Source organism: Raphanus sativus, chromosome 9, assembly GCF_000801105.2.
Source record: "Raphanus sativus cultivar WK10039 chromosome 9, ASM80110v3, whole genome shotgun sequence".
Taxonomy (NCBI): Eukaryota; Viridiplantae; Streptophyta; class Magnoliopsida; order Brassicales; family Brassicaceae; genus Raphanus; species Raphanus sativus.
In genome coordinates this window covers 23204008-23229729 of record NC_079519.1, presented here as the reverse complement: position 1 = coordinate 23229729, position 25722 = coordinate 23204008, and the positions used below count along the sequence as shown (strand labels likewise).

At 31.5% G+C, this 25722-nt stretch overlaps 3 protein-coding genes and 1 long non-coding RNA gene across 7 annotated transcripts; all 4 read left to right on the top strand.

Annotated features, from left to right (window-relative positions):
• The first annotated feature begins 6754 nt into the window (after positions 1 to 6754).
• On the top strand, positions 6755 to 8456 carry LOC130499585 (uncharacterized). Of its 4 annotated transcripts, none has more exons than XR_008938463.1 (4): positions 6755 to 7052; positions 7242 to 7422; positions 7506 to 7627; positions 7743 to 8009. It is a non-coding gene; the product is annotated as an uncharacterized LOC130499585 (long non-coding RNA). The 4 variants fall into 4 exon arrangements; XR_008938461.1 differs by having other exon boundaries at positions 7193 to 7422; XR_008938462.1 differs by lacking the exon at positions 6755 to 7052 and adding an exon at positions 8023 to 8456 and having other exon boundaries at positions 7059 to 7422; positions 7743 to 7933.
• Positions 8457 to 10642: 2186 nt separating this feature from the next.
• Positions 10643 to 12680, top strand: LOC108825675 (GTP-binding protein SAR1A). Its single transcript, XM_018599007.2, has 3 exons — positions 10643 to 10856; positions 11151 to 11282; positions 12151 to 12680. The coding sequence occupies exons 1-3, from the start codon at positions 10728 to 10730 to the stop codon at positions 12469 to 12471; spliced, it is 582 nt and encodes a 193-aa protein (XP_018454509.1). The 5' UTR covers positions 10643 to 10727; the 3' UTR covers positions 12472 to 12680.
• A 148-nt stretch (positions 12681 to 12828) lies between these two features.
• On the top strand, positions 12829 to 13806 carry LOC108825672 (uncharacterized). Its single transcript, XM_018599003.2, has one exon. The coding sequence runs from the start codon at positions 12924 to 12926 to the stop codon at positions 13641 to 13643; it is 720 nt and encodes a 239-aa protein (XP_018454505.1). The 5' UTR covers positions 12829 to 12923; the 3' UTR covers positions 13644 to 13806.
• Positions 13807 to 18011: 4205 nt separating this feature from the next.
• Positions 18012 to 20185, top strand: LOC108825671 (uncharacterized). Its single transcript, XM_018599002.2, has 3 exons — positions 18012 to 18389; positions 18480 to 18871; positions 18958 to 20185. The coding sequence occupies exons 1-3, from the start codon at positions 18342 to 18344 to the stop codon at positions 20075 to 20077; spliced, it is 1560 nt and encodes a 519-aa protein (XP_018454504.1). The 5' UTR covers positions 18012 to 18341; the 3' UTR covers positions 20078 to 20185.
• The last annotated feature ends 5537 nt before the right edge of the window (positions 20186 to 25722 follow it).

The window sequence follows — 25722 nt, the reverse complement described above, 5'->3', positions numbered from 1 at the left end:
TAAAAAAATGTTTTCAATATATATAAGAAAAATACAACAAAAAGATTAATTTCATATACTAACTTAAATTATAGTTTTTATATTTGACATTAAACTTGAAGAATATAATATATATGATTATTTATAAGATGATACATATAAAATACTATTAATTATATGATTATTTATATGATGGACCAATACAATTAATTATATGATGACATATATAGGATACATAATAGTGACTAGGGCTGGGCGTTCAGGTATCCATTCCGTTCGTTTCAAATCTGTTTGAGTTTCGGATTTCCGGGGTCAAAGATTTCAACCCCGTTCATATATTTCTAAATTTCAGTTCGAATTATCACTAGGACTGGGCGTTCAGATATCCATTTGGGTTCGTTTCAGATCTGTTTGGGTTTTGGATTTCTCGGATCAAAAATTTCAGTCCCATTCATATATTTTTAAATTTCAGTTTGAATTACATTCAGATCTTTGCGGATTCAGTTCGGGTTTAGATAACCCATTTAAATTATTTTTTTAAATTCACTATATATTTTGAATTTCTTAAATTCTATAAATAAAATAATATATTGTATATAAATTTGAATAACATATGTCAGAATACCTAAACTTAACATATAAATTGATTTAGTTTAAATTTTGGATCAAAAATCAAAAATTATTTTAAATATTTTTGCTGTTTTGAATGTACTTCCACTATGTTAGATATTTATATTTGACTATTTTTATATATTTTCAAGTATTTAAACCAACCTAAAACTATCATATATATTCTGAATATTCTTTATATACATTAAAACTAAAAATAATTAATATATATAAGTATATAAATTTTTTTCGGATAGAAAACAAATATCCAAGATACTTTGGTTCGTATTGGTTATGGTTTCGGTTGTCTAAATATTAAAATTTTGATAGTTTAGATATTTAATCAATTTTGGTTAGAGTTTGGTATTACTTTTTTGGATCGTGATCGGTTCGATTCTTTAGATTTGAATTTTTTATCCAGCTTTGATATTGACATGAAAAATAAATAGTAATATATTTCTGAAATATACATCCGCACGGGTGTGCGGGTCAAAATCTAGTTGCCGTTAAAGTAGAGTAATACATTAGGTTAGCTTTCATTTCATCAAAACTTTTTCTGGTCATTTCTTGCCTTTCTATTAAAAATTTCATTAATATATTTGGATTAAAGATGTCAAACCATATATAAGATTGGCTGGCTGTGCAACAAACTAAACACACCCATCACAATAAATGGCATCAAATGTCACCCTCTCCTTGAAATTGTCTATACATTCTGGCCGAATGGCCGTGGAGCTTCATTTTGGCAACTAGTATATTAATTAATTAGGTCGATAAACCAAAAACACACAAAAAAGTTTCTACAATCTCACTAGCAGCAACTAAATTCAACAACAGGTTTAAACAATTACCCAGCAAAAGAAAAGTGATGATAATCTGATTTATTAGGCTCAAAACGTGGATGTCAACAAATAAGATTAAAAAAATCCATGTAGCTTATAATACCTAACAATAAAGTTTCTTCAAGGTTATTTGATATATTATGGCAACGTGACTTGTGACTCTTTATCAGGAAACCACATACAATAATTAACTCATGTAACTTAGGGGCTGTAGTTTAGATTTTTTGTTTTAGAAAATAAGGTGTGAGTTTTTTGTTTTGTTTTATTTTTTTGCTATAAATTTATTTTGAGTGAATTTGTTCAAAATATTAAAAGAAGTTGGATATTATAGATTTGCCTAATACAGTAAAACTTCGAGAGAAAAAGTGATGATGGAGTGAACAAAACTGTACGGGGAAAAATGTATTTAGGAAAGATCATTAAATATGGTAAATTGTGTAGGTATGAAGTACAAATACTCTATTTTTTTCAAATCACTTAATAAAAGATGTATAAAAATTGATTTTGAAAACTTATATATTGTTTTTCTAACTTTTTGCTGTAGCTTTATTTTTTAAATGTAAAACATGATTGCTTTGAAAAATTGCTTTAGAAAGAAAAATGGTTGTCCAAAGCACCAACAGCCACTACCAATCAACCGCTTATAGTATTAGTTTTTAACCTTTTGTAACTTATAAATATATATATATATATATATATTTAAGTGTATTTGAAAATTAGAGCTGGAAATTTTATCTGTCAAATTTGATTTGATTCGTTATTCACTTCGATTTGATAAAAAAATATGGATATCCGTAAGTTTTCGTAGCAACGCAAATACAAAAATCAATATCTGTTAAAAACAAAAAAAAATCACAAATACTAAAAAAAATTAGAGACAGATATCCGATCCGCTCTGATTTTTATACAAACAGATGTATATCTATGATTAAATATATAGTTTTAAATGTATAATACTATATAATTATTATTTGACATATACTTTATTAACTTTTATTTTAAAAGTTACTTATAAAAATATTAAACTAAACATATATAAAATATTTATACAAAACGACGATTTCTCTAAAACATTTGTTTTATAAGAAAAATTATTAATTGAATTCTTTATAAAACATATAGTTTCATTAATTTTTATTTTATATTTTAATTATGTTAAAAGATATTCTAAAATAAAAAGTTAGTTTTTAGATTTATTTGTATTGAACAACGTGGATAAAGTATCCATAAATATCCATGAATATTCGTAAATATAAAAAGAAATTCCGAATATCCGTATTCTTGCAAATTAAATCAGAAAATCAGATATCCGTAAAATACGAAATAAATAAGAGATACTCTGATATTTGATTTGTGCCATGGCCTAGTGACACTAAAATTGAAAATGAAGCTATTGCTTTATTAAAGGTCGCCTGGTCAGCTGCTTTTAAACTTGTGGGCTCCACTTGTATTTGGTGCAAAAAAACAATCTTAGTATTCTTCTTAATTATTTTGGCACATTTGCTATTTTATTAATTAGTAAATGGTGTTCCTGAATTTATATTTTCGAATCTTCAATCAATTTCAATAACTCTGTCTCTATAGGAAATCATCTCTGACCTCTCTCTAGTCGCACCACCGTGAAGAATCGCCGCCGGCCGGCGGAGTGGGCTCACAAAGCCACTGCCGGTCCGGTTTCTCTTTTTTTCTTTACTCTTCGGCTTGCATGTTCTCGGGAGAGTATCCTGTGCTTCTCCCAATTTTCCATCGGCGTTAGGATTAGACTTCGGCGACGACTCCTGTAGTAGGAGACATGCCGACTTTGCCTCTGTGGAGTAGCGGCTTCTTCAGCAGCGGCTCCGCCGGCTCTGACTCCGGAAGGGAGGTGGCTTGTTCAGTACCGCTCTTGCCGACTTTGTTTTGTTCTTTTCAGAGGGGTCCGCGTTAGGGATCCTGGTGTTTGGTGTCTTGGAGATGATGACTTCGCTAGAAGTGCTATGATTTAACCAGATGAGATCTCGAGACAGTCTCGGTGAAGCTCTCCGGTGGAAAAAGATTAGGCGAAGCGGTTGGGTGCGGTGGCTGGTCTCCGGTGCGTCCCGGCGAATTATCAGTCGATTCGTTTGCTCCGGTAGAAGCCTCGGCCGTTGGATCTTGATGGCGTGGTTAGAAGACGCGTGTCCCGCTCGGTGCGGTGATCTACACGCGTAATCGGTTTGGTGTTGGACTTGGACGCGTGGCGAAAGAGGCTGCATCAGGCTTCAGTCTTGGGCTTTAGACCTGTTAAAGTTGCCCTGTATGTTGGGCTTGTGGTTTGTTGTAATCGGGCCGAGTTGGTCCTTTGTTTTTTCCTCGATTGGACTGGATCCGGTTTGGATCCTGACCTTTAATAATATTATAGATAGAAAAAAAAAATATTTTCGAATCTTCAAAAGAAAATGAGACCATAAACCCAAATGAAAACTGACCATATGTTCTAATATCATCACTTTAACAGAACACATCTTTAAAAATTGTATAAGGTCAAGTTTCCATTTTGAATCATACTTCGCAGATAATCCATACTGTTATGTTTTCTACGTTTTATATTTAAAACGAAAACAACGGGTTGTATACTTGTATATATCAGCATATTACGACAATACGTTGTAAGAATATAATAAGTATCAGCCTCTAGTTATTATTATTGTTTAATTATTGTGTTAATAAAATTATTAGTTTCTTTTATGCTGGGACACTAGACGCTGACATTTGTGCTTATCTCGTTCTTTTGCGATCTTATCGTTTCTATGTTGGATTTTTGTTGGTGTATTTTAATTAGTATTAAGGAAAATAAATAAATGTTTCAAAACTCGCCGACTAATCATTTTCTGGTATATTTTTGCCAAAATCATTACGCATATAATTGAATTGTCCAATTCAAAATCATAGCGCCGCCAAAAAATATGATATTGTAAGTATGATTTTTATATTTTTTTTGCCATCTGAAATTTTATTAAAAGCCAAAAGTCTAAGAAAAAAGCCCATACAAACTTTAAACAAACTAGAGTATAATAACGAACACATAAGGTCCAAACCGAAAAAGACCAACCCTAAACCAAAAGTCCACCACGGATATTCACCTAAACACGTGTCAAGCAGACAACAGAAGAAGACCACGTGTGTGAAACTCAGACAACGAGTCACCACGTGTCTCAAACCGCCACCACTTCTCCACCGCATCGAGAATACAGCGCCGGAGACAGAACGGCGTTTCACAGCGCCACCGTACCACACCGGAGACGAAACAGACACACGAAACCACCGCCATCTTTTCCGGCTTCAATTCTCCATCGAAAGGAACAGATCATTGGACCACCGGTTTCCTACCGAGAAACTTCCACCATGACCACCGAAAAACCACCTCCAACAACTGTATTGGACGTATAGGAAATTCAGCATTTTCATCTTCCTCCCTGAGTCTAGGAGAGCTTCAATCGAGATGAATCGAGATCTCATCCCACCCATAATCTTCCTTCGTAACCACCACCTCCAAACGATATCGATCAGTCAAGAGGCGCTCACCGACTATCCGTCATGGAGGTATAAACAATCGACAGCGGAGCTCAGAAACCCGTGATAAACTCGGGAGAGAACCATCAACGCCGCCGAACCTCTGTTGCCTAGAAACCAAGTCGGATGTAATCACCTAGAAGAGCGTGAAAACCACCAAAGTCAGAGTCGGCTACACAGCGTCAAGGAGACCGCTGTATACCAGAGGCTGTGTCTGCTCACCAAACCGGGGAACCACCGCGACACTCACTCTCTCTCTCTCAAGAAGTAGAGAGAAGACAGAGCGTCTACCATTCCCCAAGTATGATTTTTATGTTTTTGTCGTAAAACACTTTTATTCAATATTGTTAGACAATAACGTAATAGATAGTATGATACATCGCATCAGAAAAGCCATAACAAGTTCTTGAGAGACAATCTAATCCAATTGAAAATATGGTATACCAATTATGATTACAAGAGAAATCAATGATGAAATCCATAACTAATTTGGTTGGATGATCACAATACATTGATATCAAAATGATTTTGATTCACATTTCTAACAATCGAAATGTTTTTAGCATCACAAGAATTACAGTCACTTGCATTATCTACACAATAAAAGTTCTCTAAATAAAGATAGATTTTTTTGTTGGTTAAAATTGTTCTGGAAAAAAACTTTTTTGAAAATTTTATTTTAGAAATCGTCATACAATCTGTAATAAATCATTACAACAAAAAACAGGGCAAAATGAATGTATCTCTGATGATTACAAAAACCAGTGGAAAACAAAATACCTCATAAACTTGTAGAAAAATATCCAGAAAAAACCATAAAAAGACTATTAGAGAAGATCTCTCCTTTTCTTTCTCCTCACTGGCGGCTAGGTTTATAAAAAAAATAATGTTGTATGGTTTATAAGGGAAAACTCTATAAAAATATCCCCAACTAAATTTTGTTAAGCTTTTTAATATCTAAATTTTTTCACTGCCCAGTTTAATACTCCAACTAATTATTTTCCTCATTTTAATACTCAAACTTTTAAAACTGTACCCACTTTAATATGCAAACTTTATTTATTTTAATGAAAATACTAATAAGTTTTAAACAAAACTTAAAAAGATCTCCAAAATCTAAGGAAAAATGTTAAAAATTCTAATTTGTTTTCTAACATTTAGTAAAGAAGGTAGATAAACCATGGAAAAATTATTTTTTAAAAAATAAGTTAATTTTAATGATAAAAATAAATTCTGTTTTTTATTTGAGAAAACAAACTAAATACAGTATTTAAAACTTAGAAATTTTATTACAAAATTTAATATTTTACATTATTTAGTTAGTTTTATTTCTCAAACACCAAAAAATTAGAATTTTATGAGTTCTTTTGTAAATTTTAGAGATCTTTATTGTTTGAAACTTATTAGTATTTTTATTAAATAAATAAAGTTTGGGTATTAAATTGGGTATATTTTTAAAATTATGGATATTAAAATGAATAAAATAATTAGTTGGGATATTAAACTGGATAGTAAAAAAGTTTGGGTATTAAAAAACTTAACAAAATTTAGTTGGGGTTTTTTTTATGGAATTGTCTCCCTTTATTTTATCACTTTAGAATCCACACAGTAATGCCTTTCTCTAGCTTCTGCCACATAGGATTTTTAGAATCATGTGGAGCAGCCATGTCATTAAATGAAAAAAGTTGAAAAACCAATGAAAATATTTTGTTTCTCCACGTCACTTTTCTCTTGTGCTTTACCTTTCTTCTTCATTTCGTTTGTATCATCATCACCCCTGCAATCAGAAATATTAAAAGTCAGATCGGTTCTTCGTGCTCTATGTTTCCTCAAATCTCCTCATTTACCTCTCTTTCTTCCTCTTTCGCTTTGAAATCGAACGAGGGTAGTGAAGAAAACAATTAAGGAGACAAAGGCTGAAATCGAACGAGGACAGGGAATGATACAAAGACTGAAGAATTTCAGTCTCAATCAGGGATCTTCACCACTCTCTTCTCCGGCGACGTGGACGAAACCGCCCAAAGTTCCGACCTTTCAAGTCTCTTCTCAGATAACAACCCTTCCGCCTCTGTCCTCTGCTCTCCACGACAGGTGAAGTGTTTTCAATTGGATTATGTCTGTACGCTTTACTGGTTTCTGGGTTGGTGAAAGTTTGTTACTTTCTAAGTTTATCTTCTTAAAATGCTTTATTGGTTTTTGGGTTGGTGAAAAATGGTTACTTTGATTGTTAGAGATTGAATCTGGGCTTAACGGGTATATCCACATCTTGTGGGTGTCCAGAGAAAGCTGAGTGGTGGAAGTCTGCAGAAAGATCAAAGAGTAAGCTACAAGAAAACAAGCAGACGCTTCAGTGTTAGAGCTAATGTAAAGGAGATTGCTTACGACCAGAGCTCCAGAGCTGCTCTTCAAGCTGGTATCGACAAGCTTGCTGATGCTGTTGGTCTCACTCTTGGCCCTATAGGTATTATTACTGGCTGTTCAATGTGTTTGTTATACCACAAAACTATATCTTCTTATCTTGCTGTGATGTGATGTTTTTTCAAGGGACGAATGTTGTGTTGGATGAGTTTGGAAATCCCAAGGTTGTGAATGATGGAGTCACCATTACTAGGGCTATTGAGTTACCTGACGCCATGGAGAATGCTGGTGCAGCACTTATCCGTGAGGTTAGTGTGAGAGCTTTAGCTTTATTGTTATTTCTGAAAATAGTGATTGATTTGTTGTTAGTGGAGAATGCGTGAGGTTAGTGGAGAATGCGTTTGTTGTTGTTGTGTGATAAAGGTTGCAAGTAAAACTAATGACTCTGCTGGTGATGGGACAACCACTGCGTCTGTCTTGGCTCGGGAAATCATCAAGCACAGATTGCTGGAATGGAGATAGCGTTTGCAGTTGCCACATACTACTCACTTTTGGAACTCAATTCCAGTGTACGTCCTGTTACAATTGCTTATCAAATTGCTGAAGAGACCATGGTATCCATTATTGATTTTGTAGTATCCATTATGACGCATTGCCAAACAGCTTTTATATTAAATATCTATTTATATCTATGGATAAACAGCTTTTATAAGCTTCGAGAGAGAGTCATGAGAGACTGGAAAAGGAAGTACAGTTCTTAAGAAAGAGATTCATTAAATGTATCAGTCTCTCAATGAACTCAGAGGCTGAGAATGATTGCATCTATTAAAGAGAATGCTTTCAAAGATCTTAATGTGGAAGTGACGAAAAGGGAGTAGATGGAGGAAGAGATTAAGCAAATCAGCTTCACTTCTTCTAGCAGGCAGAGATCTCTTCTTTTCACAACGAAACAAAATCCAAAACGCAGAAACTAATGACGCAAAATCCTAAACTGAAGTATCAGAAATAACTGTTTGTATTAAAGTTTAAGCCATTGTTACAGAGGGTGTGTTTTCATTGATAACGGCAGATAATGGTTATGTAACTTATGTACAACTCTTTACTGTACCCCAAAGTTATTTAGCCATGGTTAATCAAGTATAAAACCAATTTCCATGTCTAACCAAAGTAATAGATCTGGAAACCGAAACTAATTTATCATTTCGTATCGGCATGTTAACACAAGAAGAACTAAAACCAGTTTCAACTGAGAAACAAATGAAATAAAATGTACTAAATCAGTGTCTAAATTAAATATCACTATACATGTTTTAACCAGACAATAGAAAGTGATATAATTTAGAACCAAAAAAGAAGAAGAAAAATAACACAGTATATCACCTAAATTTGTTCAGTACAGAAATCATAATATTGACATTAAAAATAAGTTTAAGTAATTTTTAATTATGTTTTGGGTGACATTTCAGAAAATTATCTTAATTTGATTAAATGAAAATTTTTTCCTTTATATTATTCTGGTCAAAAAGTGTAATCAGAGAACCAACTAATATACCAAACACCCAACAAAAACGATATATAGTAATTAATTATAGAAACTATAGGGAACATATATTTTTAAATCAATTATTTTTAAAAATTATGTACTTACATGAACTATAGAAGTAAATATTTTGTAAACTTATACATGATTTAAAAATAATTTATATAATCATTTAATATTAAAATATTTATAAGAATTTATAAATTTATTTATTAATATATAGAAAATCACCTAAAATATTTATAAAAGCATTTAAATGTATTTACGAAATTATCTATAAAGATTTATAATCAACTAAAAGTCATATAAAATTATATTTATAAAACAAATATAAATAATATAGAAAGATATACAATTAACTCGATAAATTGTATATTTTATGTGAAATAAAAGTTTTATAAATTATTTATAAATGAAAATAAAATATTTTGGGGTTTATAAATTATTTATTATTGTTTTATAAAATCATTTGACAATTGTTTATAGGTAAACAAAGAAGAATAAGTTTTCATAATTATTTTAAATTGACAATTTATTTGATATTTATAATGTTTATAAATTATTTATAAGGATTTATAAACTATTTTACGAAGATTCAAAAAATCATTTTATTTGGATTACAAATTCATCTTGTGAAAGTTTATAAATCATTTTACAGATGCTCATTAATAATTAATATAAGATAATAAATTATTTATAACACGTTATAAAACTATTTTATATTAGTCTGTATTTTTACAGAAATTTGTAATAGTTTATAAATATTTTATAATGAATATAATGTCATATGCAAAGAATAATAGACCAATTATAAAACTTATATAGTTATTTATAGAACATTTATTAAAAGTTAATAATTTTGTATAAGATTTACAATCATTTATAAGAGTAAAATATGTTTTCAATGATGGACAGCTCTATGTTGTTTTCTTTCAAATTACTGCAAAAAGATAATAAAGTATTTGGAGTGAAACCATAAGAAAGGGAAAATAACAATAGTCAAGGACTCAAGATAGTCATTTACAAAGAAATCTTCAGCAATCTCTCCAATACAAAGAAACATGTATGTAATATTTCTTCATTATTTTCTAATACAAATAGAATTTCGTAAAAACTAAAAAAAATTCTAGAAATAAATAGAAGACCAAAGTAGGAACAACAAAGAAGACCATCAATTCCCCTAATACTATTGTTGTGGACAACCAAACACATCCAAGAAAACGTGATCCACTTTTAATTTCTTCTCTATTTCTCTATGTAAATGTCAATATCTTTTTCTTCCGTTTTCTACTATATATTATTTCCAGTGTCGGATTATGTCTTTTTATATGTGAACAAAAACATTTAAAAAATACAATATATCAAACATCAAAACAAAAAATATTTACAAGAAGAAACCTTTCACAACAAAACAACACATTAACAAATATATAGAAATCCTAAAATTGAAAATTATTTCTAAAAATATAAAATCAATTTTTAACAAATAAAAATTATCAAAATAAAAAATCTTAATAAAATATAACATAAAAAAATAAACCCCGCAGCGTAGCGCGGGTATTACCTAGTTGAAATAATAAGTTGATTTCTTTGACTAGAAGGCCCAAAATATTTGTGGAAGCGCATATATAAATATATATAGCTGGGCTTACTGGATCCACTCTAATCGGGCTAGTCTTCTCTGACGACACAGACGGCATCAAATCAATGCGGGTCGGTTTATGGTTTTTGAATACGCACTGCTAGCCGTTTTTCTAACAATCTCGTCTCTTTACTCTTTCAGACCTCGAAGCTTAACTAGAATCTGAAGATCTCTTCTCTCTCTCTCTCGCGATCGTGGAGGATCGATCGAGTGGTGAGTGGTCATCATGTTCATGATAGATTGGTTCTACGGTGTTCTCGCTTCGCTAGGATTATGGCAGAAAGAGGCTAAGATCTTGTTCCTCGGACTCGACAACGCCGGCAAAACCACCTTGCTTCACATGCTCAAGGACGAGGTTCCATCTCTCTCTCTCTCTCTCTCTCTCGATCTCTCGATCCTCTTTTGTGCTTCAATAGGTTTGATTGAATATGTGGAGAAGTTTCTAAATTGGGGGTGTAGATGCTGAATCTGAATCAGAAACTTTCCGTTTATATACTGCTTTTAAGTCCTTTGTAGTCTTCTGTATAATTAATTGGTCTTGTGGATGTTACTGTGTGCTTATTTTGTTCCATTATATAAGACGAGAGAGATGCCTATGTGTGTGTGTTTTCTAGATGTTAACTGGTTGGTTGAAAAATTGGTGGAACAGAGATTGGTGCAGCACCAGCCGACGCAGCATCCAACCTCTGAAGAACTGAGCATTGGTAAAATCAAGTTCAAGGCTTTTGATTTGGGTGGTCATCAGATTGCTCGCAGGGTCTGGAAGGACTACTACGCCAAGGTAAAAAAGCTTATCATCTTTTTTTCTTTTTCTTTCTCTTTGCTGTTATTATAGAGTGCATCTTGAGATGTTCTTCCTCTGTCGTACTCTCACTGCCTCTTATATTCGAGACTTTGCTCATTAATCACCCATTATCACATCAATATTTGCACACTTCCTCATAGGCAATTTCATCATGCCACTCGAGTGTAATTCTCTAGTTATCCTTCCTGAGTATAATAAGCATAGTAGAATAAGAATCTTTAACTTCAAATGATTCAACTCATGCAAGCTTTTTCAATGGCATAGTTTTGTGAACCATTAGTCTCGATGATTTCTACTCTTGAAGATTCTCTCTGTTTTCTTCTACTCACCTATAGTCCCTGTATTGAAGATTCTGCTCACGAGTCACCCGTTAGATCGATATTGCACAATCCTCTTCCTAGTGAAAGCATGGTTTGTAGTTTTCTCATAGGCAACTCTCATCTTGTGAAAGCCATCTTTGTAGTTTTCCAGTTGTCCTAAAGCTTTTTCGATAAATAGTTAGTATCAGACACTATATAACTTCAATTTTTAATTGATTCAAGCTTCTTCAGTGGCAGAGTATTGTGAAATATTAGTTCAATGATTATTACTCGATCGATATTGCAAACTTCTTCTTCCTAGTGAAAGCTTGGTTTGTAGTTTTGCTCATAGGCAATTCATTATGTTAGATCATTTTCACTCTTGTGTAATTCTCCAGTGTATAAAGCTTTTTCGATAAGCATAGCAGAATTATAGTCTTTAACTCCAAATGTCTCAACTCATTTAAGCTCCTTCAATGGTAAGAGTTTTATAAACAGTTAGTTTCAATGATTTATACTCCGTTTTTTTTTGTTTTTGTTTGCAGGTGGATGCCGTGGTGTACCTAGTGGATGCATACGACAAGGAGAGATTCGCAGAATCGAAAAAGGAACTGGACGCACTTCTCTCAGACGAATCTTTAGCCACCGTCCCCTTCCTCATCCTAGGAAACAAGATAGACATACCGTACGCTGCATCAGAGGACGAGCTCCGTTACCATCTCGGCCTCTCCAACTTCACCACGGGAAAGGGTAAAGTGAACCTAGTTGATTCCAACGTAAGACCATTGGAGGTTTTCATGTGCAGCATCGTCAGGAAGATGGGTTATGGCGAAGGCTTCAAGTGGCTCTCTCAGTACATCAAGTAACCAAGCCCACCAAGACTCCAAACCACATGGCTATCATTATTGTTAAACCGTAAGTTTCTATAAATCTCGTTTTGTATTTTGTCTTGCGTTTCTTTTTTTTTTTTTGCATGTGTTGTAAGAAATGTCGTGAAACGTAGCAACTCGTGTGTCTCTCTGCCTTTTGTTTCTTGTAGTGACTTTTAAATTTTAATTCATATTATTTTAAACTTTGTGAAGTTAGTTAACTAAACCCAGTAAAGAGACGTGTGTGGTTGAACTGTTCTTTTCACTTTCGTTTCACGCAATAGTAAATTTATAAAACAATTTGAAGTTTTAAGTACGTGGAGTCATGTAGATATAGATGTAGTAGCAGCAAAAGATTTTCTTGACCGTTGGATCAGACTCTCTTCAGATTACCCAACAAACCCACACCAATATACAATATATGAATAAATAATCATTAAAGTACAAGGATGGAACCGTTTAACGAACTCCATACAAACCAAACCATTTCATGTGTTTTGTTGTGTGTGTGTATAAGTTTACACGCATATGATCATCCTGATCTTAGAATGGGCAACGCAATCGGTTCCCGGAAGCTGGAAACGGCTGCGATGGCTGGCGGAAAAGTTGTATTATCCGACGGAAGAGTACAAAACTTAGAGGAAGAGACAACGGTAGCTGAGATCATGCTGGAGAATCCTCATCACGTCGTTGTCGAGTTCGATCCTTCATCGATAACATTCAACAAGGATGGGAAGACGGTGAAGAAGAAGCTGACTCCCTTACCGGCGGACAACACACTCGAGCCGGGAAAAATCTATCTGGTCCTCCCCGCCAAAAGAAGCGGAGGTAGCGGCGGTGGAGCCAAATCATCATCATCATCCTCGGCGGTGATGACGTCAGAGGAGATACGTAAAATGCTGTTTAGCGCCACGGCGATGGTAAGGTCATCGTTTAGCTACTATGAAGGGATTCTCCCTTGGTTTACTACTAGAAGTTATAATAATAGTAATAGTCCGGCGGTTGATGCGGTGGTTGCTGCAACGTCTGTTGGAAAGTTGGAGGCGGAGGAGGAAGGGAGGCCGGAGTTTTTGAGCAGGCAACTATCGGGAAGAGGGTGGAAACCAAGCTTGGATCCTATCAAGGAGAAGAAAGCAAAGAAGAAAATCCATCAACTGTTGTCGTTTTAGTTACGGCGTCGTTTCACTGTGTATCCCTTTTCTTTGTGTTTTGTTTCTGCATGTGCTCTAGTCGTAAATTATTTCGTTACGTGCGTGTGTGTATGTACGCCGGTCACGAGAAACTCACGTGAACCCTAAAACTATTTTATGCAGTTAAAAAAAAGTTGTTGTTTATGGGACCAAAACCAATGTATCTGACCAATCAGGAGTAAGATTTTGGCCAAAGTCGTGGACAAAAATAAAAGGAGACTTTGGCTAAAGCTTCCAACAACTATGGTGGACGAAAACTGTATTTGTTTTCTGCTTTAGTCCCCTATCTTAAGTTCTTAACACTAGCGATAGCTAGCCACAAGCATGTAAAAATTCAAGTTGGATATAGATACTTTCACACATAGAGTTTGAAATTTCAGCTATCATAAATTCAAATTTCAAAAAAAAAAAAAAAAAATCAAATTTCATGCATTTGCAACATATATACAATCACTTACCGCTTTCATCGGCCACTATTTGGTTATATAATCAGTGCCAGCTCTGACTTGAAAGCTGGGAAAGCTGGTGTTTTAGGCATCAAATTGCAATAAAATTTTAAGTCCATCACAATAATAAGAAGTTGCTTAAAGTCCATGTTAGAGATCTATAACATAGCCCGGTTTAGTAATGAAGATGATCTGGTACGATATAGAAATCGCCGTAAAAGTAAGAGCAGAAATCACATAAAAAATCAACCATTTGTCACCGTTCAAATGCTCTTCTAGTTGATTTTTCAAAGTTTTCTTTCTTTAAAACTTTTTTTTATTTTCTCTAAATTTATTCTCATTATAAATATAGATTATTCCCTTTGCAATGACTCATATATATAGACATCCAAGAGATACTATATGAAGAGAATAGTCACATATGTTCAAGGAATATATATATATATACACACACACACATATGTTTAATAAGAAAAAGACAAAATGTTCAATGAAGAATTGTATATGTTCGCTTATAGATTTCTTCATCGGTTAACCAAACTGGTTTGATATGCTACCTTATGCGCAAACCGTCGATAAACTATTATTCGAGTGGTTGTGAAGCACTTTCTTGAATCTAAGTCGTGTACTTCAAGTGTATGGGGGGGGGGGGGGGGGGCAACCTGTTTGGCGTTTGCTTCGCTTCAGGTGTTCTAACCGGCCTCTTCTATTTTTGTTAAACTAATCCTCTGATGTTCGTGTATATATATGATATCGATATGGGTATTTATTAAAAGTAATTTTAGTTGAATTTCTGTATTTTAACTATAGCGTGTTTGTTAAGCTCTGAATGTTTACAACCACACTCACAAGTAAAAAAAAATGTTATAGCTATGAAATTTTCGTAGCAAAATAGAAAATGCTACAACAATGTTACAAAGTGAAAAACGTAGCTTTTTATGGTAAAACATAGCAAAAAAGCTACAAGGTAACCATGTGTTGGACAAAGTTTATCATTTGATAACAAAATGTTCAAAAATGCATGTATCTTTAGGGTTAGATTTTATTATCTTTAAGGGAGGGGGGGGGGGCTGTTTGGCGTTTGCTTCGCTTCAGATGTTCTAACCGGCCTCTTCTATTTTTGTTAAACTAATCCTCTGATGTTCGTGTATATATATGATATTGATACGGGTATTTATTAAAAGTAATTTTAGTTGAATTTCTATATTTTAACTATAGCGTGTTTGTTAAGCTCTGAATGTTTACAACCACACTCACAAGTAAAAAAAAATGTTATAGCTATGAAACTTTCGTAGCAAAATAGAAAATGCTACAACAATGTTACAAAGTGAAAAACGTAGCTTTTATGGTAAAACATAGCAAAAAAGCCACAAGGTAACCATGTGGTGGACAAAGTTTATCATTTGATAACAAAATGTTCAAAAATGCATGTATCTTTAGGGTTAGATTTTATTATATTTTTTTGTTTTATTGACTTAACTTTACTTATAAATTTTTAGCAGTTTTATTTTACAATATTTTCATATTTGATACATGATTAATTAAGAGTTTTTGGTTATCAAAAATTTAGGTTTGAGGTTTGTGGTTTAGGTTAAGTAGACTTCCAACAATATCTACTTGATTTTAAAGTATAATAGACTTCTTTTGAAGTATACTATGTCGTAAATCTTAATCTAATTACAATTTTTGTATCTCTATATAAATGAAATTTACACATACTTTATTTAAAATAATTGCACAAATTTCTAAAATTCTATCACTTATATCTGAAACTCTCTTTTTTTCTCTCTAAAACTCTCTCCGTTCTCTATATAAAACTCTCTCATTTCTCTCTAAAATCTTAAAATCTTTGAATTTGAAAAGAATATTAGTTTAATTTCTTAAATTTGTTTATGTAATTCTCACAAGATTATCATGTTTTTATAGGTATCATCATTGTTTCATATCCTCTTCTAAAAATGTAAGATTTATGTCTATAAATTTTTAAATGTGTACTTTTATGTTTATATTAAAATAAAGTTATAAATTCATACTCTATGTATTATTTTGCTACTAATATATCCTATAAATTCTATTTTTGAATTTTTTTTTCAGATTTAATTTATTTTCACGTTTCCTAATGTATAGATTTTCAAATCTAAATATTTTCCGATGGAATAGAACTAAGTCTACTGTGTAATAAACGAAGTCTACTGTGTAATAAATTTTAACATAATGAAAGTTTTTATCTCTCGATATAAAGAAAATATACATATTTTAATTAACAAAACTGGTTAAATACATGTTATCGTACTCCAGTATTAAATCTCAAGAAAGAAAAAGAAAAAAAATATACAAAACACATCAAATAATTGAATAACCTTTTGTTAATTGAAAATTTAATCCCGCATTTTTAAAGCGCGAATTAATAAAATTTTGTTTAAAAAGTGTTATTGCATTTCTTAAAAAAACAAAAGTGTTACTGCATCTCACCTTGAGCAGTATAATTGTTGCGTGCATGAGATATCACTATATCAGCAGCAACTGCAAAAAGCAAACCTGTTAGTTGGAGGACATTTACTTTTGTTGTACCTTTGCAAATTTATTGTATTTATATTTTGTATACATCAGTAAATAAATATACTCATAAAAGTATACAGATTTTTAATTTTTGTTAAATACATTTTGGTATCTTAATTCTATATTTTGAAGTAATTTTCATCTCTAGAAAATCATAAGTGTATTCCCACCACTACACCTTATACTATCTTAACGAGTTCATCTTCATTGTCACGTTTTAAAAAAGAAATTTACTTTTATTTTGTAGAGAGACTTTAAAGCCAAACAAAACAGGTAATCTTTTATCTATATTGTACCCATAGATATACATGTGCATTTATTGAAAAGTAAAAACAACACTTAAATAAAGCCGAAAGCTTTCTCAACTAAAAAAATCATCTAACGAATTAGAATTAGAAAAGTTAATCTCACAAAGGTGATAATAATGGCATTTTAAACATATTTTCAATAATTATTTTACCCATTAGTTTACAATTTTTCACATAAAACTTTATTATGTCATTCCATTAAATGTTGTTACTTTTTTTCATCAAAAGATTTTTTTTTTTTTTGAACACCCATCAAATAGTTATTATATTACTCGACTTTAGGTGGTTTGGAAAATCAGACCGAAACAAAACAATCAATATAATACAAGTTCATATTAAAGAATCTTATTATTTTAGCTAATGAATTAGACGACACATTTTCAGACCGAAAAATAAAACTAATCGAAAATTCTGTAAATCTATTCTTTAGCTTCATCAACTCCTTTATCTCAGTGGAAAAGTTTGGTCATGTTCCTAAATCTTGAATTATCGAAACTAGATCTTTATAATCGGTGTCAAAGCCGAGACTGATTGTTATTTAATTTGGCATAATAGTTAACATTGATGAGTTAAACTGCTGTAATAAAATAAGTAACAATCAAAATGAAATAAGTAACAATCATCAATTAGTATAAACTAGCATGCATGAGTCTTGTGGCTTAAGAGAACTACTTTTTTCAAAGTGGCTTGCTAAATACCCATTGTTTTGTGTGTTTAATTCGTTCAGCGACCAATCAATTTGTCACTTATTAACCATATAAGTTTGGATATAGGTAGTAAAGTTTTATCCAAGTTAAATTAGCTAAGAGCCTAAGATTAAAAGAATGCACAAACAGAAATGACTATAAGCGAGTATTTTGGCTTTGAATGAGACTTGTGGTGATTAGTAAATAACTAGATACGTACAACAGAACTATAACACTGTTTCCAGCTTGAAACTATTTAGAAGTCTTCACTATTTATACAAAATAAAAATTGCTTTTTATTTTATCGTGAAAGAAGAATAAAAATATAGTTAATAGTAGTATACTATTTTGTAATTTAGGAAATAATGAATGATGGTGGAATCATGTAGGCTAATGGCTAAGCAATAGTGTGGTCTTGTGTTGTGCCAGCTAGGAACCCCAAGGGGATCCAAAGAACCTCACGCGAGGATATATCCGTCATTGACACTCATCTTCTATTACACAGCTCTCTTCCGTATTTAAGACACTTCAACTCTTCACATGACTTTCAAAATCTCCATCTTCTCTCGTGTTTTGCTGTATATATATATATATTAATATTTATTTAATATTCTGGATCAAGAAGAGAGAAAAGTTCTCCATGTTCTGATTGTTTCACGAAGACTCCAAGCTACAACAATGGCGGTTTATGTCGAGAAGAAACACTGGTGGCTCCGTAACAAGAAGGTATATGTTATTCCCATAATTTTCAGACAAATCCCATGTGCATTGTTGTTGTTTTCGATCTGATCGAGTTCCTGTTTTGTTTTTTTCAAGATCGTTGACAAGTACATGAAGGAAGCCAAATATCTGATAGCGAGCCAAGATCCAGACGACGTCGAATCAGCTCTGAACCTTCTCGAATCTGCTCTCTCTCTCTCTCCTCGTTACGAACTCGCTCTCGAACTCAAAGCCAGATCGCTTCTCTACCTCCGTCGATTCAAAGACATCGCCGATATGCTCCACGATTACATTCCTAGCCTTAAATTCTCAGGCGAAGACTCCGGCATCGGTTCCTCGGAATCGTTTCGAGAATCGGTCAGCCTTCTGGACGAGTTGCCGAGTCATGGTGGTGGTGACTCGTCTTTCAGGTGCTTCTCTGTCTCTGATCTCAAGAAGAAAGTCATGGCAGGGTTAAGTAAAAACTCTAACGAACAAGGGCAATGGAGGTAATTTCACTATATACTTGACACGTGGATTAATGAAATAACCCGACCCGGTTCTGATTCGGATCGTTTCTTGAATGTTGTTGTAGATACTTGATTCTAGGTCAAGCTTGTTGCCATCTAGGTCTAATGGAGGACGCGATGGTCCTTCTCCAAACCGGTAAACGGTTAGCCACCGCCGCGTCCCGTCGTCAGAGCATATCCTTATCCGACGACAGCTTCATCCTCTTCTCCTCCGCAGACGCCGCTTCCTCTTCTCTCACCGAATCCGAAAGCGTCGCTCACGTGCTATCTCACATCAAGCTCCTCTTACGACGGCGCGCCGCCGCACTCGCCGCTCTCGACGCCGGACTCTACACCGAATCGATCCGTCATTTCTCAAAAATCCTCGACAGCCGCCGCGCCGCGCCGCAGGGGTTCCTCGCCGAGTGTTTCATGCACCGCGCCTCGGCGTACAGATCCGCCGGGAGAATCGCGGAGTCCGTCGCCGATTGCAACAAGACGTTGGCGTTGGATCCGTCGTGCCTGCGAGCGTTGGAGACGAGAGCCGCGTTGCTCGAGTCCGTGCGGTGTTTCCCTGACTCGCTTCACGATTTGGAACACTTGAAGCTTCTCTACAACTCGATATTACGTGACCGGAAACTTCCCGGTCCGGTTTGGAAACGGCACAATGTCCGGTACAGAGAAATACCGGGAAAACTATGCGTTTTGACGTCGAGGATCCAGCAATTGAAGGAGAGAATCGCGAACGGAGAAATCGGGAACGTTGATTACTACGCTCTGATGGGAATCAGACGCGACTGCTCGAGATCGGAGCTAGATCGAGCCTACTTGTTGCTCAATTTGAAGCATAAACCGGAGAGATCAATGTCATTTATTGACCGGTTTGAGTTAACCGAAGACGAGGAAGAATTAGACTCGGTTAAGGATCGGGCTAGAATGTCAACTTTATTACTATACAGATTGATTCAGAAAGGTTACTCGGTCGTGACAAGTGACCTTGCGGCTGCGGAGAAGCAGCGTAGAGCTGCTGCCGCCACAACGGAAACGCCGATTAGAGCTGGTGCGGTTGCGGCGAATAGTAATAGTAATAATATGAATGTGGTGAAAGGAGTGTTTTGTAGAGATTTGACAGTGGTTGGGAGTTTAATTGCACGGACCGGGTTTAACCAACCGATTCTGGTTAAGTACGAAGCGCTTAGTTGCTGACTATCTATCTTATTAAAACAGAAACATTCTGTTGGACCTAACATTTATTTTGTAAGTTTTTAAATTAAATACACCTTTATACTTTATAGTTAAACATACATTAAATCACTAATGTTTATTTCTTTATACTACTATTTATGTTTCCAAACAATATACTTATTTCTTTATACTACTATCAACGTTTCCAAACAATATACTTATTTCTTTATACTACTATCAATGTTTCCAAACAATATATTTTTTATACTACTATCAATGTTTCCAAATAATACAATAATTAATCTTAATTATTTTATATCTATCATTTTCTCTTTAAATTTTTGTAGAAACGTCATAATTTCATAAATTTCAAAATAGTGAACTTTAAAATTTTGATTATAAGATTACAAATTATGAAACTATTACAATTTAAATCCAATTAGATTATATATCGGTCATCCATCAGTTCAATCGGTTAGTTTCGGGTTTTAGTGATTTTTTAATATTAATATTTTAGAAACATAAATTGAATTGTCAGATCTCCGGATTAACCGGTATAATCACAATCGGGTTGAATTTAAAAATACTGATTTAAATGCAAAAATATTTTAAATACACACTCTTTAAAAATTACCAAAATATTTTTTAAATTATTAGTGAAATTTTTCATCGTAAAATATCCCGCGCTTCAAAAGCGCGGGTCAAAATCTAGTTGTATGTACAATAGAAAAGACATATCACATTGGATGAAACTATGGATAATAAGAATATCGTCTGCCCGAGATTTTTTGGAGCTTTCTTTCTTGTTTGTTTCTTATTTATTCTTCTCTCTTTAACAAAAAAAAAATTAGATTTTGGTCCGCGTTTTTAAAGCGCGGAATTAACTATTATACATTTTTCTGTAAAAAATTATAATTTATATTATTTATTTATTTTAGGTTTGTATTAGTTATAAAAATTATATGTACAATTTACTATGCTTGTTTTTCTTAGGTGAACTAATATTTATAAAATTATTCAAAACTGTATTATAAGTAATTTATTTATTTAAAATGTTTTGCATTGATTTTAGTTTAATGTCATACTTTTATTTAGATATATATTTTTATGATAAAAGTTTTATTAAAATGCTGGTTCAATCCGTCTTGTATCTTTAAAATCATGAATTCACGTAGTTTTATAATATATATATTTTAAATATTTTTATTGAAATGCAATCTTAGAATTAATATGCAAGAGTCTCTTCTAATTTTTTATTATTTTGAATGATCAAAATGTTTTGTGACCAGGTTTAATATAACAACAAACCGAATGTATACATGGAAGTATATTTTCATAGTAGTATAATTTTCTTAATTTTAAATAATTCAGCTAATTAAATAAAAGAAAATATAATTCAATTTAAAGTAATATCTAACATCCGTGTAGATACAGTGTCAAATAATTATGTATACAAAATAATATGTTATTTCACATTATGCCTATAATAACTAATTGTTATACATGAAAGATTAAAAATGTTATATTAAATTATGTGTTTCAATTTTTCAAAAGCACGACGATGGTTGATCTAAAATTTGACTTTAAAATGCAGTAGTTATAACATTGGTAATTAAAGAATATACACACGTAAAAAACTGTTTTGCTTATGAACCATTTTTAAATTGATAATAATGTATTACTAGATCTTGACCCGCGCTTTGGAAGCGCGGAATATTTTACGATGAAAAAAATCATTAATAACTTACCAAATATTTTGGTAATTTTTAAAGAGTATGTATTTAAAATATTTTTGCATTTAAATCAGTGTTTTTAAATTCAACCCGATTGTGATTATACCAGTTAATCCGGAGATCTGACAATTCAATTTAAGTTTTTAAAAAATTCATATCAAAAAAATCACTAAAACCCGAGACTAACCGATTGAACTGATGGATGACCGATATGTAATCTAATTTGATTTAAATTGTAATATTTTCATAATTTGTAATCTTATAATCCAAATTTTAAAGTTCATTATTTTGCAATTTATGAAATTATGACGTTTCTACAAAATTTTAAAGAAAAAATGATAGATATAAAATAACTAAAATAAATTATTGTATTGTTTGGAAACATTGATAGTAGTATAAAAATATATTGTTTGGAAACATTGATAGTAGTATAAAGAAATAAGTATATTGTTTGGAAATATGGATAGTAATATAAAGAAAGGAACATTAGTGATTTAATGTAGGTTTAACTATAAAGTATAAAGGTGTATTTAATTTAAAAACTTACAAAATAAATGTTAGGTCCAACAGAATGTTTCTGTTTTAATAAGATAGATTTTCTTATATGTGGACGTGAGATCTTGATTATTAATGTCTGAAGTGTTAGGTATTTGTTTAATTAAAATTTGTTATGTTGAAATTTTGCAACTAATAAACAATCAGTTAGCCATAATTTAAAAATATTCCTCTATTGAGGGCCTGACTGGTTCAAACGCAGCGGTTGCGGTTGCGGGTGCGGGAGTTTGCGGGTGCGGGTAGTTGTGGTTTCAAGTGTTACATGGCGTTTTATATGACTGGCGTAACGTATAAAAATTGTTGCGTTTGCGGAATGTTTGTGACTGGTTGATTATGAGACATTGCAGCGGTTTAATAATAAATTATCAATATAAACATATTATAATATTATAAATATAAAAACATACTATTGTGATAAAATATAATAACTGTTAATATAATATGATTAATAATAATATTAAGTTTATTTTTTAATTTTTTAAGTAGTTGAAAGTTATAGTTTTAATATATTTTATGAAGATTTATATTAAAACTTTTAAAGAATATTTTGTTTCTTTTTTATATATGTGTATATCTTTATATATGTATGTATATTAACTTTTAAAAATTATGATGAATAGCTACTTTAAAGTTTTTATAAAAAAATACTATATTATTTGTGAATTTAAATTAATATATAAAATGTGTATATATTTTTATTTATAATATTTTAAATTTTAAATTTTTAAGTTTAAAATATTTAGAAAAAAAAATTTAATATTTTTTTATCCAATCACAACCGCCCGCAACCGCAAACGCTAGCTGGAACCAGCTTTTGATTTTAAGAGGTTCAGAGCGGTTTGAAGCGATTTGTAGCAGTTTGTATGATTGTTTTGAAACGCTGTCAACCGCTACCAACCGCAAAAGCTGCGTTTGCGGGTGATAGCGGGAAAACCATTGAACCCCTGAGTTAATTATTTTAGGCAATATCAATTAATTATATCAAACAAATATTTATGAGTGGCACACTTGTAAATATCTAATAATTTTTTTTTGTTTATGAACCATTTTAAAATTGATAATAATGTATTATTTTCTTATATGTAGACGTGAGATCTTGATTATTAATGTGTTAATTGTTAGGTATTTGTTTAATTATAATTAATTATGTTGAAATTTTGCAACTAATAAACAATCGGTTAGCCATAATTTAAGAATATTCCCCTTATTGAGTTAATTATTTTAGGCAATATCAATTAATTATATCAAACAAAAATTTATGAGTGACACACCATTGTAAATATCTAATAAAATAAATGGCAGAATCCTATTTAATAGTATAGATATATATATATTTGACTTGACTTCTTTTTACCTTTAAACCGAATATACAAAATACATTAATATATAATGATTTTACAAATAATTTGTTTAAGTCTGGGAATTTATTTGGACAATGACACATGCTTAAGTGTAAACATTTTTCTGTTAGTTGAAAAAAGCTAATATTGTGTTCTTCAAGTGGACGTATATTATTAATTTTCCTTATTTAAAAAAAATCCTTATTCTTACTATGCTTCATATATTTATATGAAAACAGTAATGGCAGATACACCCATGACTTGTGAGGGCAACCAGATCGTGGAAATTTGAAACATCGTTTTCACATGATCTCTGTTGATACCATTTAAAGAATTATGCAGATCTTATGAAGTTTTCGTTATTATACGAAAAAACTTGGTCGTCTTTTTGGTTACAAGTGGAATACAATGATATTATACTTTATGAAACGAAACGAAACGAAGCGATACAGATTGATTCAGTTATACATATTGTTTTTTTTCTTGAAATGTGATACATATTGTTGAGAAGTGGTAATAATGAAAAGGTTGAAGAGATCACATTTTCTTCTTTTTGTCACGAGTTGTAGTCGACTAGTTAGTATTACTAAAATTGAAAACATATATAGCATAATAAATGTTATTGCATTTATAGTAAATCAAGTATTTTTTTATATTTCTTTTAATTTACTGATTCTACCAATGTATTTAAAATAAATTTCAATTAATTAATTATAATAGTTGTTGTTTCTTTATGTGAAAATAAAAATACAAACTAAAATATATAGTATATATTATACAAAATAAATTTTAAATTCAGTTTTACCTTATTTATTAGTCAAATATAAAAATTTTGAGAAAACGAAAATATCATAAAATTAATAATAATTCATAGAAAACTAATGCTTCTATATTATTAAAACTGGAGTACATTTTAATACTGTTTGGAAACATGCATAGCATAATAAATGAGATTATTTGGAAATATGAATACCAGATTAATTTTTTTTATTTGCATATTTAGCCATTGCATTTATAATAAATCAACTATTTCCTTTTATATTTCTTTTAATTTACTGATTCTACCAATGCATTTAAAATAAATTTCAATTAATTAATTATAATGGCTGTTGTTTCTTTGTGGTGAAATTAAAAACACAAACTAAAATATATAGTATATTATATAAAATAATTTTAAATTCAGTATTACCTTATTTAGTTTAGTCAAATATAAAAATTTAGAGAAAACGGAATATCATAAAATTAATAATAATTCATAGAAAACTAATGCAAACAATTAAAATTTTTAGTATGTTTATTCTTTTAAAATAAATTAATAAAAAAACAACAGGTTAATATATGAATGGTATGATATTACATCAAATTGCATCAAGTTACAAAATTTTAAATATAATATTATGTACAAATAAAAAAAATATTATTAAACATTTATACTATATAATAATATATTTTACTCTATACATAACTTTTTTATAAAACCAACGATTTATGAGTTTACCTTGAAGATAAGTTAAATCAAATACCTGCACGGATGTACGAGTCAAGTTTTAGTTTTTCTTTAAAGAATAACTCCAATGTATATACCTCTATATTTTTCTTTATAATAGAAATTTCTATTATATAAGTGAATTTGTTCTAATATATGCATCTATAATACAGTTCATCTATTTTAGATAAAAAAAATAGATTCTATTTATTGTATCTATATTTGGAGACAAAAAATAAAATTTTTCTATATTTTTTTCTAAAATAGATGTGCTATTATATAGGCATACTTTGTAGTAAATCTACCTTTATAATAGAACTTATCTATTTTAAGAGAAAATATAGAAATGAAAATAGAGGTGGATTGGAAATAGTCTAAATAATACTATATTGTTTTCATTTTCAGATCCGCAGAGACTGTGACAGTTATCGAACTCTGATTTCAGTCAAAATGGTTGGGTTTCATGAAACTTTTATTAATAAAACAATTTATTTGAAGCTCTCTAGAACTCGGGGAGTACATCAAAATTAAGTCGTTGGAACGACTACATAA

Bases quoted from the DNA above. Each gene is read 5' to 3' on its own strand.
- LOC108825675 (XM_018599007.2), top strand. From the start codon at position 10,728: ATGTTCATGATAGATTGGTTCTACGGTGTTCTCGCTTCGCTAGGATTA. The intron at 10,857-11,150 runs GTTCCATCTCTC...TTGGTGGAACAG, and splicing joins TTCACATGCTCAAGGACGAG to AGATTGGTGCAGCACCAGCC. The intron at 11,283-12,150 runs GTAAAAAAGCTT...TTTTGTTTGCAG, and splicing joins GGAAGGACTACTACGCCAAG to GTGGATGCCGTGGTGTACCT.
- LOC108825672 (XM_018599003.2), top strand. From the start codon at position 12,924: ATGGAACCGTTTAACGAACTCCATACAAACCAAACCATTTCATGTGTT.
- LOC108825671 (XM_018599002.2), top strand. From the start codon at position 18,342: ATGGCGGTTTATGTCGAGAAGAAACACTGGTGGCTCCGTAACAAGAAG. The intron at 18,390-18,479 runs GTATATGTTATT...GTTTTTTTCAAG, and splicing joins GGTGGCTCCGTAACAAGAAG to ATCGTTGACAAGTACATGAA. The intron at 18,872-18,957 runs GTAATTTCACTA...ATGTTGTTGTAG, and splicing joins AACGAACAAGGGCAATGGAG to ATACTTGATTCTAGGTCAAG.